At 28.9% G+C, this 18,504-nt stretch overlaps 1 protein-coding gene across 5 annotated transcripts in view; it reads right to left on the bottom strand.

Moving 5' to 3' along the window:
• LOC106458383 (H(+)/Cl(-) exchange transporter 3-like) overlaps window positions 1-18,504 on the bottom strand; it is a 77,415-nt gene that overhangs the window by 22,098 nt on the left and 36,813 nt on the right. For all 5 annotated transcript variants that reach the window (XM_022384568.1, XM_013917890.2, XM_022384570.1 and 2 more), the window contains 6 exons: window positions 16,326-16,471; window positions 10,430-10,591; window positions 9,607-9,813; window positions 4,532-4,612; window positions 1,092-1,274; window positions 58-147 (listed from right to left, as the gene is read on the bottom strand). In XM_022384568.1, the coding sequence (XP_022240276.1) occupies window positions 58-147; window positions 1,092-1,274; window positions 4,532-4,612; window positions 9,607-9,813; window positions 10,430-10,591; window positions 16,326-16,471 (869 nt within the window). The remainder of the gene's footprint in view (window positions 1-57; window positions 148-1,091; window positions 1,275-4,531; window positions 4,613-9,606; window positions 9,814-10,429; window positions 10,592-16,325; window positions 16,472-18,504) is intronic.

Below are 18,504 nucleotides of genomic sequence, written 5' to 3'. Positions count from 1 at the left end.
AAACTTTCACTTAAACTGTAAATGAAAAATGTCCAACAACTGATAGTTTTTACTCACCTCTGTGATTGGATACTTTCCCAATAGTGATTGTTTTCTGTAGTTGCACCACATAATGTTTCCTTTTATAAATATTGTTCCTATAAGCCCCTGAAAAGTAGTCACCAGTGAAAAGATACAATAATCTAACTTCAAAGAAAATTTATGATTTTTGTAGAAATAGATATTATTTGTGAGGCTTTTCAGTACGAGATATTTTACGAATTTCACATAGACAAAAGGGTTACATAACTTCTTTTCTCATAAATTAAATCTATAATTTCTATATAACATTTAAGTATGAAGATTAAAGCAGTTTCACAATATAATGGAACATAAAAAGATATATTCAAATGCCAAAACACGATATAAGCTTAAGTAAGGTGTTATTTTTTTATATTCATGACTTCATTTTAGCTCTCCATTATCTTATTTATTGAAAAATATGTTCTTGAGTGAAATATAGCTAGTAACTATATAAAGCAACATGATTTTCTTGTTTTCTGCACATCACTTTGTCTAGTCATTTTTTCTGTACTTAGTGATGTAAACTTAGTTTTTATCTCAAAAGCACTTCAGTACATTGTTGAATTGATGGAATCATGCTCTTTTCGTTAATCATTTCTGCATATAGCTATGTTGAAATTACGCAACACGTCTAACATTACACAATACAAAATGAACAGATCATGTACAACATAACAAACTAGCCAAGTTGCTTGCAGTTAGCATGTTTTCTCTAGTCAAAAATATTGTTCATCTTATGAAGTTCTATTGTAGCAAGTTCATGGATTAAATCTGTTTTTTACTGTCACCTATCTTTTAAACATACATGTATGTTAAAAAGTATATGAAACAAATGATAAATAGCTCATTATACAATCTATGAACCATACATCTTCTAATAAAAGTTTATGTGAACTTAAGATTTTCATTTAAAATAACTTAGTTAATTAAATAATTTCAACAGCTATCTAATATTTTTAAGGGATTTTTCTTTAATAGTTCAAAAAATAATAATTTTCCCTAAAATTTAATATTTCCAGAAAACTCACCCCTAAAATTCCGAGTATGATAAAAGGAATCAGTTCCACAAAAATCCAGTTTCTAGAATACTCCATATAAAACATTACCAAATGGTCATTGCCAAATGGGTTGATGGAGCGAAGAATAAAAGCTGCCACCAGAGCACAAAAAAAAGATCGCCACAGAGTTTTCAGAGGGAAATAGTAGCTAACCTAGAAAACATGAAACTTCAAAATGTAAGTAATATAATATGAATAAGGAAATATAAATTTTATCAAAACTTTATAAGATGTTTGATTGTAAACTTATTTACCCTTACATGAAAACCTAAATAAAAGAGTGACAACTGTAATTAATTGTTTACACTTCAATCACACCCAAACAATTAAAATCTTTAACATATTATTACAGTTGTTTAGAGCATATTTGAAACTTATTTTTAGACATCTCTGAAATATTTTCTGGTTGTATGATATAACTCTATAGATTGAATAAACATCTATAACTGTGCTAGAAAAACTACAAGTAACTGCAGCTTTTAGTTCCAAGGTTTCAGAACAAAAAAAAATCTTACCCAGAAGCAAGAAACAGTTTGATAGGAATAAAGTTACCATCATTCTGATTTTATTGCAACTTTTAGACAGTTTTGTTGCCTCCCTTTTGGAAAGGCTGGAAAGATTACTGATTAAAAGTCAGTATCAATTAGTATTCAAAAAATATTTTCACTGAAATACAAAGAAAAATTCCAAATCAAAGTCAACAGGAAAATGGCTGACATTTTGTCCTGAAGGGGTGTCCGTTGTGTACAAGAACTATTTTTGCAAATGCAAATAACAGTCGTTTCAACATGTTTGAACACTTCAACTGTAAGATAATTTAATTTGACTATTCTGAATTTTTTACTATATTATTTCTAAATAAAAAAAGGAATTTAATACCAAAAATAGTGAAAAACATGAAAAAATTTTCATCATTTAGCTACAAAAATGACAATTCCAGCAGTTTTGAGTGTTTGGACTAATCTTCACTTAACTGGAGAAGAGTTGAAGATAAATATGAAGGGAGGGGAGGTTCTAAAGTATGGAAACCTAAGTAACCATAAATCAGCAATATGATCTTTATTTTTAAAACATGTTCTAAATATAAAACATGAAATTAATTTAATTTCATCTGTATATGCCCTTTGGGGTTATAAATATAGCTCATTTTCACTGACCACTTTATTATCGCACTTGTCTGGGTTTCTCTTTCTTATTATTCCCTTTTTTAATGCTTATGAATATAAAAAGCATAAAACATATTTATGACAAAGGTATCAAAATGAACTTATATTGCCACTAACATAAAAACACTAGATAACTGATTAATATAAAAAACTAATAAAAGATGAAAAAAAAGATAAAAACAAGAGCAATAAAAAAGATAACTGAGAATGACCACAGGACTCAAAATGTATACCCAGATGAAATTAAATTAATTTCATGCTTTACAGAACATGAAAACATTTCTTAAGAAGTCCAAATTCACCTCTTATATCATAATGTCAGATTTATATTACTTTGCATCATTACACTGACACAGGTTTTTTTTACCTCTGACATGCATATTTTAAAGCCCCTACTCAACTTTTTTCGCTTATATATTTAGGATAATGTCATGAAGTAATCTCTTTTAAGATGTTTCTCTACTAAAAATCAGTTCAACCACCCAAAACATTGGATTTGGCATTAAGGTAAATGATGAAGAAAGCCTTGAATACTAACTCTGGTACTGACTTTTGGTCACTGAACGTGTAATTCCTCTTTTATGTGTTTAAAAGTGTTTTTATTTACTGCTAGTTGTGAATAAACCTTCTAGTAATATATTTTCTACTTATTACCCTACACAGTTTGTTTGTTAATATAAAGACTTTTGCAATAACAACCATCTTGTTAAATCATGTGAAACCTTACAAGCTTCAATAACTCATACTGGTAAATTTTAAGAGAATATCAGTGTTTGTAAAAACTAAGTTATTATTTTTTTTTATGGAAATAAAAAGTATTGTGCCACTTTAATAAATGGACACACGTAAACTAAAATTCAAACTGAATCTTAAAAACATGTTACCTAGGAGAAATAGCAATACTTTCAGTATTTTAAGTAGTATTTATTACACTAAACACAACCTATACTGTTTTTGGAACAATAAGATGTTCCTATACTTATTCAATTATAACATAAAAGTATATGCAATTCATACATACAAACTAGCAAGCAGGTTGTCTAAAAACTACATACATATAGTGTGAAACTACCCTTACAGTATTTATTGCTACAAAATATTGCCACATATATATCTCATGTTAATCATAAGCTAGTTATAGTACAGAGTAGGATAAAAACTAATTTTAACAAAATTAAAAGAACATACTAAAATATTTTTCAGACAACAAAAATGTATTTGAACAGCTCAACATTAATGATGACTAGCTGGCTAAAAAAGCTACTAGATTCTAGTGTTTTAGTCAATTACCATAACAGAGCACTGGTATTTTTTTTAGCTGCAGATGAGCAGCTCATAGAATGGCTCCGAGTTTCTTTTTCTTCAAGTACAAACTTTTAGCTCATAGTTCCGTCACCTCTTGATTAATTTGAAATCTAATTACAGTTTTCAACTCAGGAGGTCAATCCCTTTTAATTGATGTATTTATTCTAATCCTGTCTAAAAGAATTTCAATTTGAGGACAGGTAGGCTGTTAGAGATCCTGATGAGTAATAAAATCAAATCAGGTATATGCATGTCCCCGTGCTTGGTATTGCTGGCACACAAAAATATAGCTAATAAAAAGGGAAACAAAGGTCTCATACATGAATTTACTCTAATCCTGCCTTTAACAAAGTTCAAGTGCTGCAGCTATTGCCAGTTGATAACCTAGGCATGATTATGAATATTCACATCAGTTGTAAATAATGATCAAAATATGTAAAAGTAAAATCTAGCTGCACACGCATCTTGAAAATCCATCTTAGCTGATTTGTTACATACATATAAGGGAAATTGACTCACAATTCCTTTTCTAATGAATTATTCCCAATTTCTATATAGAGTTTACACTTCTAATTAATTTTAACCGATTATGTATCAGTAACTTTTGTCAAACATATTGCAAGAACTCAAACAGACATTTCAAATTTTTATGAATTATGAAAATTTATAAATGTAAACCTTCAAATAGAAGAAAATGTGTATGCAGATATTTTAAAAGTTAGGCTTACAAATACTTTAAACACCCATTAATCACACTTGAGTTTAAGAAACCTGTGAAAGTTTTCCCAGAAAAAAAAATAAGTGATTAAAATTGGCACATTTTCATTGAAATTAAGAATATTTTGGATCAATATCTATTACACCTTGACCATAAAGAAAGTCAAATATCACAGTTTTATGAAAATAACTTTCATGTATTTACATTTTAATTTTCCATACCTCTTCAAGACTAAATAAAACTCCACCAATAGGAGCACCAAAAGCCACTGAGACCCCTGCAGCAGATGCAGCTGACAATATCTGTCATTATATAAGAAATAATTCCATCATTTAATACAGATAAATAAACATATATATATACACACATACATAATTAGTTTGGAAAAAGCATTGTAGTAGAAAATCAACCAATACTGGAACTATACATAAGAAAAAGACTAGACTTGAAAGGATCATAGACTGCATTAATATGGACAACCTAATAAACCAGTTACAGTTTTATTGTGAAAATTATATATTTTTATGGTACTTACCATTCAAGTAAGCAATACTGGTTGAATAAATTGGAATTTTCAATCTGAATGGCACCAGCTGTTACAACAGTTTTGTCTGGAATTTTGATATGAATAACAGGATTGACTGTTGCTTTTATAATGTGTCCAAAACTTAAAGTGTGGAATATGTAGAGTGGTCTCGCACGTCCCAGACCAGAGATGGACAATTAGTGGTATTTGCTAATCAGTTAATCAATGGTCACATTAATTTATAAGTGCAGTGTTACTTGTACCAAGGTCCACACAAGCAAAATAAAATTCAAAAAAGGTTGGTGGTGGGTGTTGCCAACTATCTGCCTTTAGTCAGCACTTCAAAATTAGTGGCAATGGCAGATAGCCTTAGTAGCTTTGCCATAACAAAGTCAGAGCAACCAAGTTTGGTGACAATGGGAATCAAACCCACAAGTCTTGAATTATGAAGTCCCCCCCCTCCCCAAGTTACTGAACCTGAACAAACTTGAGGTAAATTAAAACAAAAAGCAACAGCTATAAGGCTGAAATTGGGTAGAACACAGTTAGTCCACTAGAAAGCTTTTTGCTTAACAACAAACAAACATAATAGTAATGTTCTGATAACTTGGATAGTTAAAATAGTTAAAACTATTGGATAGTTAAAACCCTAATCCTGGTTAGTTGGTTATTTTATGACATTCAATTCAATAATAAATTTGCTTAATCAACAGCTGGAATAACTGGAAACAGTAATAATCAGAAACATTAATTTCAATTAGTTGATTATTTTCGTGAAAATTGATATAATTAGATTTCTGATTAACCAACTGTTGGAGTAATCAAAAACATTAATTTTGATTAGTTATAATTTTTGTGGCAAATGATTTAATCATAATTTTGATTAATCCATTATTGGAATAATTGAAAACAGTAATAACTAGAAACACAAGGTTTGAGTAATTAATCAGTTTACATGACACTTGCTGCTCACAGATGATTGATTATATTGATTAATAAACTAAATTGCACACCTCTACCCTTAGACCCTAAGATCTTCAGTCTTATGTGCTAACTATCAGACAAAGTCAGGTTCACACTACTTTTAGGAATACACAGGTGGATAACAATCTGGTTATATTAAAATATTTTTGTGGTGAAAATAAAAATATAATATTTTGATAAGATCATGAAAAACAATAAAAATATTGTAGGTATTAAAATACTGTATATACTTAATTCTTAAAAATATTACTCACAAAAATAAGTTAATCTAGTAATGTAAAACTTGATAGAAATATTTTAAAACAATTTGAAAAAGACAGTAAAAAAGATTGCTGATGATGTAGACATACTGTAAAATCCTTTTGTTAATAAATTACATCTTTGATTGATATTCACATGAAATTATGGACAGAACATACACATTGACAGAATTGATGTATGATTAATCTAACAAAACTTGACACAAATCATATGATACAAAAAAGTTTGAATATTAAAAAAACAGGCAAAGAACTAATTAAATAAAATATATCAAAAAACATCTCCATTGATGTGTGATTATTAGTACTAGGCCTAATCAATTTCATTATATTACTAGTTTCAAAATTTCTCTACATAACACTGAATTTCTTTCACTACATATAACAGCACTGCATATAGACAGAGCCCAACTACTGCACGTACTAATATTGAACAAATTACAGGGATACATAAACACAGTTTAACTGATGCAGGTACTAATACTGAATAAAAGGCATCCTTGTGGTATATAAAAAATACATTAAGCACAGTTCATGAGAGTACTAATACTGAACAAAATGCAGCCTGATGACATACAAGGGATACATAAATATAGCTCAACTTATGCGAGTATCAATACTGAATAAAAGGCATCCTTGTGGTATATAAAAGATACATTAAGCCCAGTTGATGCGAGTACTAATACTGAACAAAATGCAGCCTGATGACACACAAGGGATACATAAATATAGCTCAATATAACTGATTCAAGTATTAATACTAAATAAAAGGCATCCTTGTGGTATATAAAAGATACATTAAGCCCAGCTGATGCGAGTAATAATACTGAACAAAATGCAGCCTGATGACACACAAGGGATACATAAATATAGCTCAATATAACTGATTCAAGTATTAATACTAAATAAAAGGCATCCTTGTGGTATATAAAAGATACATTAAGCCCAGTTGATGCGAGTAATAATACTGAACAAAATGCAGCCTGATGACACACAAGGGATACATAAATATAGCTCAACTGATGCGAGTATTAATACCAAATAAAAGGCATCGTTGTGGTATATGAAAGATACATAAAGCTCAGTTAATGTGAGTACTAACACTGAACAAAAGGTAATTTAGTGGCACATGAAAGATACATAAATACAACCCGGCTAATGTAAGCACTAATACCAAGCGAAAGATAAAATGGTAGAACATACAAGACACATATATACAGACCAACTGATGTGAATTCTATTACTGAATAAAGAGAATCCTGATGGTACATAAAAGATAGATACAGTCACAGATAAAAATATTTGTACCATACATTCAAACAAAACAATTCAAGGAAACATGAAATACAAGCAATTAGTGAGCATTTCCCCATACTTAATATGATAAAATCCAAAATACACACTTTCTTTTAATTTAACAAACAACTTTTATAAAAAAAAATGAAAGGAATTTAAGCAATTTTAAATATTTGTTCATGACAAAAGTATTGGCACCTTTCATCTAATGTCTGCAAAACCTCAACGGAACTAATTAAAAAATATATGAAATGATTGAAAACAAGTACATTATAAAGTCAATAAGCAGAAAAGAAGTAATGACTGCCTACATCTGTTGAAGAAAAAATTTGTAACAACAAAGCAGATGATGACCAAGACAAATAAGTTGGATTTATAGTTCAGAAAATCACTTGCAATAGTCTACAACAAAGTTAATGGCTGTAGAGCAGTATCAAATAAATACAGAGTACCAAAATTTACAATCAGAGCAAAAGTCAAGAAATATCACAGAATAAATTCAACTGAAATGCTTGAAAGAAATGAACATCCAAAGAAAACTATGAGTGAAGCAGGGAGAAGGTTTGTCTGAGTTGCCAAAATAAATCCAAGATTACAAGATTATCACCCAAATACTTAAAGAATGATTTAGGAGCATCAAGTATAATAGTGCATGAAATAATAGTACAAGACACCTGAACAAAGAAGTGTTGTATGCACATATACCTTGTTTCAAACCACTTTGGAAAAAAATCAGTTAAACAAATCATTTAAAAGTCACTAAGAAATACAAAGAAAATCTGAAGCATTCTTCCAAAAAATTCTCTAGTTTGACAAGACAAAAAATAGCATGTTTGGAAAAAAAAAAATGGAAAGCATTCAATTAAGAGCATTTTTATCTCTTGTGCCTACCTATAGTTAAATATTCTATGAAGTACAATGATTCCTTCTGCTCATTTGCAGAATGTTTATGGTTAAGTCATCTCTGAAATTTTGAATAAACTGAAGATAAAGGTTATGGAATGGCCTTTGCAATCACCAGATCTCAAGCCAGTAGAAATGCTTTGAATTGATCTAAAAAGTACTGTAGCCAAGCATCGTGTGTCCATCTTTTGGAGCTGAAGGAAATATGTAGAATAGAATTGGCCCATATTTTTTAACAAGATGTAATGCAATGGTTGAGAATTATCACAAATGCCTGAAAGCTGTAATAAAAGCAGAAGTACATACAAAATATTAAAGCAAGGGTGCCAATACTTTTGTCCTAAGTGTATACTTTAAATAAATTATTTGTTAAATTTCTATATAGTGTGCATTTTGCATTTTTGTTTTATTAAAATTGGTTAAAGTTGACTAAATGCTTATCCTTAATCTCTTACGTAGACTTACGGTATAATAATCATAGGGTATCAATACTTTTGTCTGGGACTGTACATGTAGCCCTGCTGAAATGAGTACTAGTCTTAAACAAAAGACAACCTGGTGACACATGAAGGATAAATAGACAAAGAATGGTTGATGTCAGTACTAATACTGAACAAAAGGAACTATGTGTCACATAAAAGATACAGCTCAGCTGATGCAAGAACTAACATTGAGCTAAAGGCAACTTTTGCTCTTGAAAAATACAGTCCAGCTGATTTGAGAAATAACATTGAACTAAAAGCAACCTGGTGGCACAATAAAAGATAAACAAATACAGCTCAACTCATGTATTAATAACGAACAAAAGACGACATGGTGGTATATAAAATATTTTCTAAAATGGTACAGAATGTGAAAAAAAAAGAAGAAAAACACATCTATGGCATAAAACCATTTTGATCACAAATATTACATTGAAGCCATTAACTGCCTTATGCAACTACTTCAAAACTTATTGTTAACATCAGTGAAAATAAAGAACCTTAAAAGCAGATGAGGTAAAGTAGCATGACAATTAAGGCTGCCAAAAAAAAAATTAGGTTTGGTCAAGTTTCTTGAATACTGGGTATTTTTTGGCCTTGTAAAATTATGATAGGTACACATATCACAAGTTGTTAATGTCGTTTCTTATTAATATAAAACACAAATTGTTTATAAGTAATAAAATAAAAAATTGAGCAACTGAAAGAAAGCAGTGTTGATAAAAATCAATATAATTTAGAATTTTCCTTATTCTTAAATTTCCAGCACAATCTTCTATTTTTCAATAATTAATCGTATGACAGCAGTATTAATAAAAGTAAAATAAAAACTGATTATTTCTTACTTCTCTCTTTTTGGCTTCATTCTTTCCATATTTAGGAAAAAGATAGGAAAAAATATTTCCTATACAGCAGGACACATGTACAAGTGGACCTTCTTTTCCAAGACTAAGTCCTGATGATACAGCCAATATCATTCCAATAGATTTAATGACCAGTGTCCATTTACCTAAATAGCCACGAATGATGAATCCACTAAGGATAGTTTTTATCTGTTAAAGAAATGTTAGAAACAACCTGAATATTTACAGCAAAAAAATTCCATCTCAAAGTATGGAAGGCTGAAATAATATTTAAAATGTAAAGATGCACTGATAATTTCACTTGTACTTCTTATAACTATATTCATCATCAAAACCACTGAACGACTTTTGTTTTGTTTTCTCAATTACTTTCCAATTTAAAATAATTTTGTTTTAATGATGGAAAAAAAATATCAGCTATTTATTTGACTGTTTTCAACTTTAAGTGGTAAAACTACACACAATAAAAAAAGGGAAGAATCATTCCAAGTTATCAATATCTGATAGATACATTTTACCAAATTATCTCAAAAATCATCAAAATTGTCAATGTTATCAAAATATACTCAGATTCACCACAATCTTTTCAAATTAACAATTGTTTAAAATAGATAATGGTAATCTAAATACATGTACAGTATATCTCTTGTGGAAAAATGCATTCTCATAAATAACTCTCAGTTATTCTTAAATAACAAAAAAATGCTATAAAAAATACAGAATCAACTTGAGAAAAAAAATTAAAGTACTTATGATATTCTAGGTATAGATAACAAGCAAAGATTTTAAAAAGCAAGATAAATACCTCAGGAATACCTGAACCACAAGCATATGGTGCAAAGGTTCTAACAAGTAATACAGCTAGACCAGCAAACACAAGGCTCCACATCACATACAGAATATAAGAAATTATGAAGGCCCACGCATCGTCTCTAAAATGTCCAAAAAGTTCTGCCCAGGTATACCACTGAAAAAAAAAAATTATATAGAAAACTACTTTGTTAGTCAAAAACATATGTGAGGAGTAATCCAAAACAAATTTATTTATTTATTACATGTAAATCTGAAATCAAAATAGCTTTTGAAAGCTTTTAAGGAGCAAAAATGATTGACTTGAAGTAATGCCAGTTTCTAATATAATGTTATTTTAAGATTTAAATTTTAAGTAGTACAGATAAAGAGTATTTATTCACATTTTTTTTTTAACAGAACAAGTGTTGATATTTTAAATAAAAGTATAGTTTCCCAATAAAAAAATATAACTGTTTGGAATGATTTGTGAAATTTAAAGAATTAATGGATCTACATGACAAAAGAAAAAATCTACAAATATATTCAATGAATGAAAAGAAAGATAACAGTTTCAAATCACACTGTAATACATTGTAAATGCCATAAAATGACAAAGCTTAAAATCAAATCACACCAATTCTTATTAATACTGATACTTATGAATTGTATTCAATTTTGCTAATTGCCTAATCCTAAGAATAAAAAACTTACTTTTGTGTAAATTTTTTAGTGTGTTAACCTAAAAATCATAAATTTGATCACATTATATTTTGTATATATATTTTTTTACATCAATGGATAGTAACATACTAGAAGCAGTTAAATTTTTTACTTCATGGTAACATTTACCAAAATGATTAGACTGACATTCCCGCAAGTTTAAACTTAGTTCCACCTATACTTTATCTATCGTCGTGGTTTTTCATGAATGGTTAAATCAATTAATAAAAGCATGGGCAAAAGTGTCTGATGATCATTTTGACTGAAACAAATCTATTGGAGCATGGGTTTGAAGGCTGTCAGTTGTATGTATTATCAAATGCATTCTAAGCCATTTTGAACAACTTTCAACATCAAATTTAACTTGACTTTGGAAAAAGAAATCACTTGTTAACTTGTCATGTTGCCAGATGGACCAATTGCACAAGGCTAGTTACATTTTTAAATGCTAACACTCAATCTTTTATATGAATGCCCAATTAATGTTTTAAAACATCAGTTGCACATAAAAAACATATCACTGAATTAACCAATTCTGACCCTTTTCTTGTACAAATGAAAATGGTTGTAAGTTAAGACATATAAAGATTAGAACAGTATAAGCAATAAAATGCAAAAACCACTTTGATGGATTTCCATCTATAAATGGAGAACATTTAACCATATAAATGTAGTATACCATTTAAACCACAACTATCTATTACTAAAAAAATGAAGATATTTTGCTTCACTTTTCAACATCATCATCAGGAAAACTTGAAATCTAACAACTTAAGTATGAAAATCCAAAACTAAATAAACAAAATGATTCAGTATTAATATATTTTAACTAAAAGATTATTAATTTAGGAAGCTCTCTTACCTGTTCATTATTATTATAATCCTATGTTTCTTGATCTTTATAATTTCATTCTTATTATTCCAAGAAAATCAAATCAGTGTTTTCATACATTGAATTTCCTCATAAACTTTAAAATATTTCTTAATCTCTATGCAATTTTAAATATACAGGCATGCCTGCAGATGAACTGTTTTACATTCCTGTCATTGACTAGTATAATCAAAAAGTTGCCTTATACAAACACACATTCCTGAAGTTAAGTGTTCTGTGTTCCACTTTAGTCAACAAGGAATTAACTTATATACACGTTTCATAACCCAAGTATAAATAGAAATAAAATAAAGGGTACTTTATAGCCTGTTTATTGTACATAATCTTTTGTTACTGAGTTTGAACCTAAGTTTCATTCACATTTTCTGCTCTAAGATTGAAATTCATAGATTTCAATGTGCACTGGTTGTGCTCCTGCTGCCATTGAGGAGTGTTGTTAATTAAGTCAATAGTTAAACGTATATTCATAGATATGAAACTTCATATAAATCTAAGTTGAATGTTCAGGTAAGTTAACCCTGTGTCTATTGCCATAATAAAGAGATTCATTACTAAGAATGAGAAATGCAAAACACTGAAATACCACAAAGTACAAGTTATAACCAATTTATTTTAGAACAGATTAAACATGAACTCCATGTGAATCCAGATTTTTTCCTTCGGTAACAAAAATATTAGTATTAAAATACCAAATAATTTTAGTAATAGAATGAATATCTTCATTGCTATGAAGTATCACCATTTTGCCTAAAGTGATTCAATTTTACATTACTTAATGATTTTTAGGTCTTTAAATTTCAATTCTAATTACTCAACAGAAAAACCTAATAATATTATTAAAGGTCACAGCATTAGGCCTAAATGCAAGTATTAATTTCATTGTATATCAGTGATACTCCAATACAGCAAAATTTATGGATGTGCTTTTTATTCTGAAACATATTGCCATGTAATTTTTCATTTTCTTCATGAAGGATATATTTACTAAATCACACTTAGTAGGTGTTAATATAGATCACAAAACTTTCCTCCATTACACCTTGGTATATTTTAGATTCATCAATGCAACAGAATACTACGTTGGCTTTATACATAATACAGATACATGTAATTTAATAACTAATGAAAAAAGGAGAAAAAGATTCTGTGCTCTTATTATATTTGCTTTTATGTATCATACAGTTAACGGCACAATGCATAAATTTAAAATTTTCACTTGCAAGAGTTCATGTACTTTTTTCAGCCATAATAGATAAAAAATAAATTATTCTACATGTCATTATCTTATTTATTTAATATTAATGCAGTTTTATTAATTTGTAATACAATGACTAAACAAACATGTTGAACTATATAATTTTTGTCACTGAAATACTTCCAACAAAAACAGAAGTCTTATTCAGTCTGTATTTACACAAATCAACTAAAAATCTGAAATTATTGATTTTTTTCAAACATCTAGATAAGTTAAAATTTCTCTTCTGGTGTATTTTTTGTAGTTCTTCATACATTTTACAAAGAACACTATTTAAATAGTTTTACCTTTACTATTAGTGTTTGCTTATGACTAATTACAGATTTTCAATGACATTAATACGTGAGAATGTAAAAGACTTCTATTGTGACCTTATTGAGAGGAATGTGTGTTAGATTGCTGAAGAATTTCATAAAATTAATATCTATGTGAACTATTTTACACCAGCTATTTAACTTTTCATGTATTAGCCATACAATCATAAACAACTTTACATGGTAGGACCAAGTGGAAAGTGACAACTTGCTTTTACACATTTTAATACAGATATTTCTACTATATATAATAATTCATTATTGTACTAAGACAACAGAGATGATCTTAAATATCATCTAAGGGTATGATTTTAAAATACTGTTTATGGTTATATTTTGTCACATTATCAAATACTCATTCTCTTTCTCACACACACACACACAGAAAATGAAGAAAAGTAATAGAAAAAATGCCAATTAAAGAATTAAGATGTAATTTATAATTCCTGGAGGATAAAAATAAAATTCTTAAAAATATGAGTGGCCATTATCTTCTGTAAGTGAGCTATTTTCAGATTCCAGCTATTGAAATAAGTAAATATAGAAAGATCTTATTGTCTCAATCCCCACATACATATTGTCATATGCTGTACAAATGTTTAAAACAACTAGTTGAGGGTAGCTGATATGGAAGCAAAAAAAAATGTAAAAACACAAAACTACTTTGTGCTGTTCTGAAGATATCATTTACACTTGTACTTACAGCTAAGTTATTCACAAGATTTCTAATGAATGTTTGTGTATCATATGAAGAATGAACTATATTAACTTTATCTTAAACAAAACATTTTAAAAGAACACATAGAAAATTAGAAAAAATATGATCACAAGATCTATGTATTTAGTGTTATAAGGTACATCTAGATAATATTTCAGAAATTGCTTTAGAAAGATAAAAAGAAAGAAAAATGAAATCTAAAATCAATTTTTTGAAGTCACACAAATTAGCCATCTATTTCAAAAAGAAATGCCCTAAAATTGTAAAGTATCAGATGCACATTAAAGTTCAGTCTTAATCAAAGCATTTCAGTGCCATACGTAAGAAGTTTACCTTAAAAAGTTTACATACACGTCGAAATAAAGTAAATAGTACTTAATATACATTTGTTCCAAAAGGCATTTTATATTGGAAATTATCATTATTCCCTTAACACAGATATAAACACAAATTCTATTTTCAGTCATATACTATCTGTACTGGAGGATATTACTGACAATATCAATTGTCTGATTTCTTCAAGCCATAACCAATGGCTTAAGTGATAGTCAAGATGTCACAAAATGCACAAAAGTAATTAGTCTAAAACAATGTTAAAACTGTCACTGGTGAACCTGGTTAAAATTATTACTCTTAGTGGACACAAAACATATGCCTTTGAACTTAATTCTAGTTGGTAAAGTAAAATTAGGATTTAAATTCTTCTCACTGAGCTAACTACTGCATGCTCAGCAAAGAATCTCTATTTGGTAAATAGAAATGTTTTTAAATATCTGTGGACATAAAAAATGACGTGTTCATAGAGTATTTATTCTTGTTTAACTTGTGTTACTTTTTATACTAGCACCAAGCCACCACACACTAGAATACTCTCTTTCTGAAATAATTATATTTATATGTAAGGTAATTCAGTTTATTTTGGTAATTTTGAATAATACTAATACATGTATGTATGCATGAAATATGTATTTTCTTAGTTATATTCACGATGTTAGGAAAACACACAGGTTCAAAAAATCAATTTAAAACAAAAATATAAAACCCTATAGCTCAAGCACTTTTCAATAGGTGGACTTGATGAAGACAGGTCCACATTTTGAAAGTGCTTGATTTACAGGGTTTTGCATTTTTGTGTTCTAACTTATTATCATGCTAAGAATTTCACATTTGAAAATTATCTTTGCTAAGAAATCTGACAAGGAGACAGAAATAACACATACAATAGTTTGGCTATATCGTGATTAAAGATTAAACCAAATATACGTAAAATCACACATGCAGTAGGATGGGAGTTTCTTAGGATGGCTTGTGAATGTTTTGATATTTGTGTTGAAACATTCTTGATCCTGAAGAAGCCTCCATCCCCCCCCCCCATAAAAAGTTTGAAATTAATTCTAACCAAAAAACTATATGAAGTTGTCAATAAAATATTCCAACTCTACTATGTCAATGCTGCTTAACTTTGAATAACTCAAACTCTATAAATGTATTTCTATAGAGATACATTGTAGTATTATAATACAAATAATGAAACTTGCTTTGTTCCTTCTTCCCTTTTATAGTAACAAATGTCAATAGTTAACTTACGATATTGTAAATCAACAGACATAAATAACCATGACAGACAATGCACTTTTACATGCACATGTACAACTGGGATTGTATGTAAAGCTGTGTGTATCAGAGCTTTCAAACTTTCTTCACAGATTTTATATAAACATTGTTGAATTTCAAAGAGTGTGGGTAAAGAATCCCATACTACAGTAACTTGAATTTCTTTTAATTTTTTTCATAGTAATTTTAATTTTCACTTTTATAAATTGCCCAATAGACTATAAATGCAGTATTTATACCAAGCATGAATTAAGTTTAATAATAAGAGCATCTTTAAGAGGAAACCAGTTTTTCCAAGAATACCTGGCAAATTTAAGTTATCTTTATTAAGCCCTGAAAAAAGGTTTGCACTTATATATATATAAATTAAAATACTGAAAAAAAAAAATACCCAACCTGAGCACAGTGGTCACCTTCATTAAAGGTATCATTTGAAGACCAGCAACATTGTTCTTGGTTGAGCCAGAAAGCTTGTGGGCAGACTCCTTCTTTCAGGTCTTTCATCCACTGTGTTCCAATGTCTATAACACCAGCAACTGCCCCTGTGAAATCAAATCAAAGGAGTAATGCTGCAGTTAATTTTTTATTTATTACCAAGTGATAAAAATAGAGAAGAACAGTCATTTTGTAACACCTCATAAAATTATATTTTATATTTTCTTAATTAGTGAAATATATTAACATCACAAAAAAAATACTGTACTTGTAGACTTATGTGGGTTTATATTCAGATGTTGCAGGTACTTAATTTATGAACTTGCCAAGCTCTTGCTTTGTTTTTTAGTATCCACTTCTTAATAAACAATTCTGAGATAAACCTCCAAATGGTTTCTAGGTATGGAGAATCATGACTTGTTTGATGAGAATGCATATAATAGTTAAACTTTGACTGCATATGCATGTTGATACAGCTAAAGCTACTCTACATTTTTGCTGTGTCAAATGTAAAAACAATGTGCAAGTGAACTTAAATACTAGTCAGAAATGTTAAGTTTAATTCTTTGAATGCCACTAGCACACACAGCACTGTCATGCAAGTTTGGAATTTTGTAACACCATAAGGAAAGGGTATTCCCCTTCAAACTTTCCAAAGTTTACTAGTTTCAAGTTTAAGATAAGTATTGAAATATTAAAATGTGTCTATTTGTTTTATATTGCATATCTAAACATAAATCCAGTGCTGGGAGAGTTGTTTATGTATAGACATGGCAGTGAAAAACCAATATACCCTTAAACACTATTTAACAATGGGAAGATCTAATCTTTTTTAAGAAACATGTAATAATACATGGATATCGTATAATTACTAATTTTATTTTTCAAAGTGTGTATTCTTGTAACTATATCAGTTCTGTGCTTAAGTACTTGTAGAAGATTTTTGTTTACCTATTCAGGACAACTCAAGGACAGAAATAATGAAATAAAATTATATTCACTCCAGGGAAAGCTATCATGAAGATTACATTCTCTTGTGTAAAGCTGCATTTCCTCATAAATTGTTTTTTTTTATTTAATCTATGCAATATGTTCACTTTCATTGGTCATAACTAAAGGAATACAGTTGGACCATGCATTCCTGATTGGGAAAGTCAACTAAAAATATGAAATTCCTCAAGCAAAGTTAAATTCCTCTGGAATGCAGGAACATAATATTTCAATCCCTGCTACTATTGAAAGTATTATTATTATTTCTTAACATAAGTAAAAATCATTTATAGATATTTCAAACAGAATTTATATAGTCACAAAAATTTTACTTACAAAATTATGAACTACTGTAGAAAATATAAACAATGCAAAATATATTAAACTTATTAAAAATAAATACCTAAAAGGAATGACAGGTAGAAAGTTCTAAAAACCTCCCCTTGGTCTCTTATGAGTTACTTATATGTATATTAGATAACTAAACTTGTTAGTGAATTACGTGTTTAAGAAAAAGATTAATTTTTTTGGCATTCTGTAATACTTATGCATGTACAAGTGCCTAAGTAAACGTGATGCAACTTGAAGAGTAATGTAATTTGAATACCATGAGTTTATAAGGAAGTGCATCACAAGGATGGTGGAACATATATAAGGATACTGGTATCAGGAAAAGTAAAATAACTGAAAAAGCAATTGTTTATGCTGATTCTTCATCATTTATCTTTAACATAATTATAAATTGATAGAAAGATATAAAATACTAACTATACAAGACTTTTCAGGCCTAAAGATTTTACTTATTCACTTAGGAAGCAAAATAAATACACTTCAAAGAAAGCAGTCCTCTTGCAGGTTGTTCATATGAAATAGCCAAAAAAGCTTTGTAGAAATAGTTTAATTCAGAGAATAAAATGACCAGAACAGATTATATATACTGGGAGAAAAGGAAAGTCTTGCAATATTCTTCCAACAAACCTTCATGCACTAAAATGAAAGGAAGAACAAACAAACAAACCAAAAAAGATGAAAAAAAAGAGTATGCAATAAAATAGCATCATATCTGCCATGCCCTTGAGGTATAAAGCAAATACAACCATGACTTCAGCAAGCTGATTAGTCTCTTACAATTCAGAAATGCTTGAAGAAA

The sequence above is a fragment of the Limulus polyphemus genome, unplaced genomic scaffold (assembly GCF_000517525.1).
Source record: "Limulus polyphemus unplaced genomic scaffold, Limulus_polyphemus-2.1.2 Scaffold454, whole genome shotgun sequence".
Classification (NCBI taxonomy): domain Eukaryota; kingdom Metazoa; phylum Arthropoda; class Merostomata; order Xiphosura; family Limulidae; genus Limulus; species Limulus polyphemus.
Note: the sequence above shows the minus strand (reverse complement) of the source record. Positions and strands in the feature narration are given on the sequence as shown.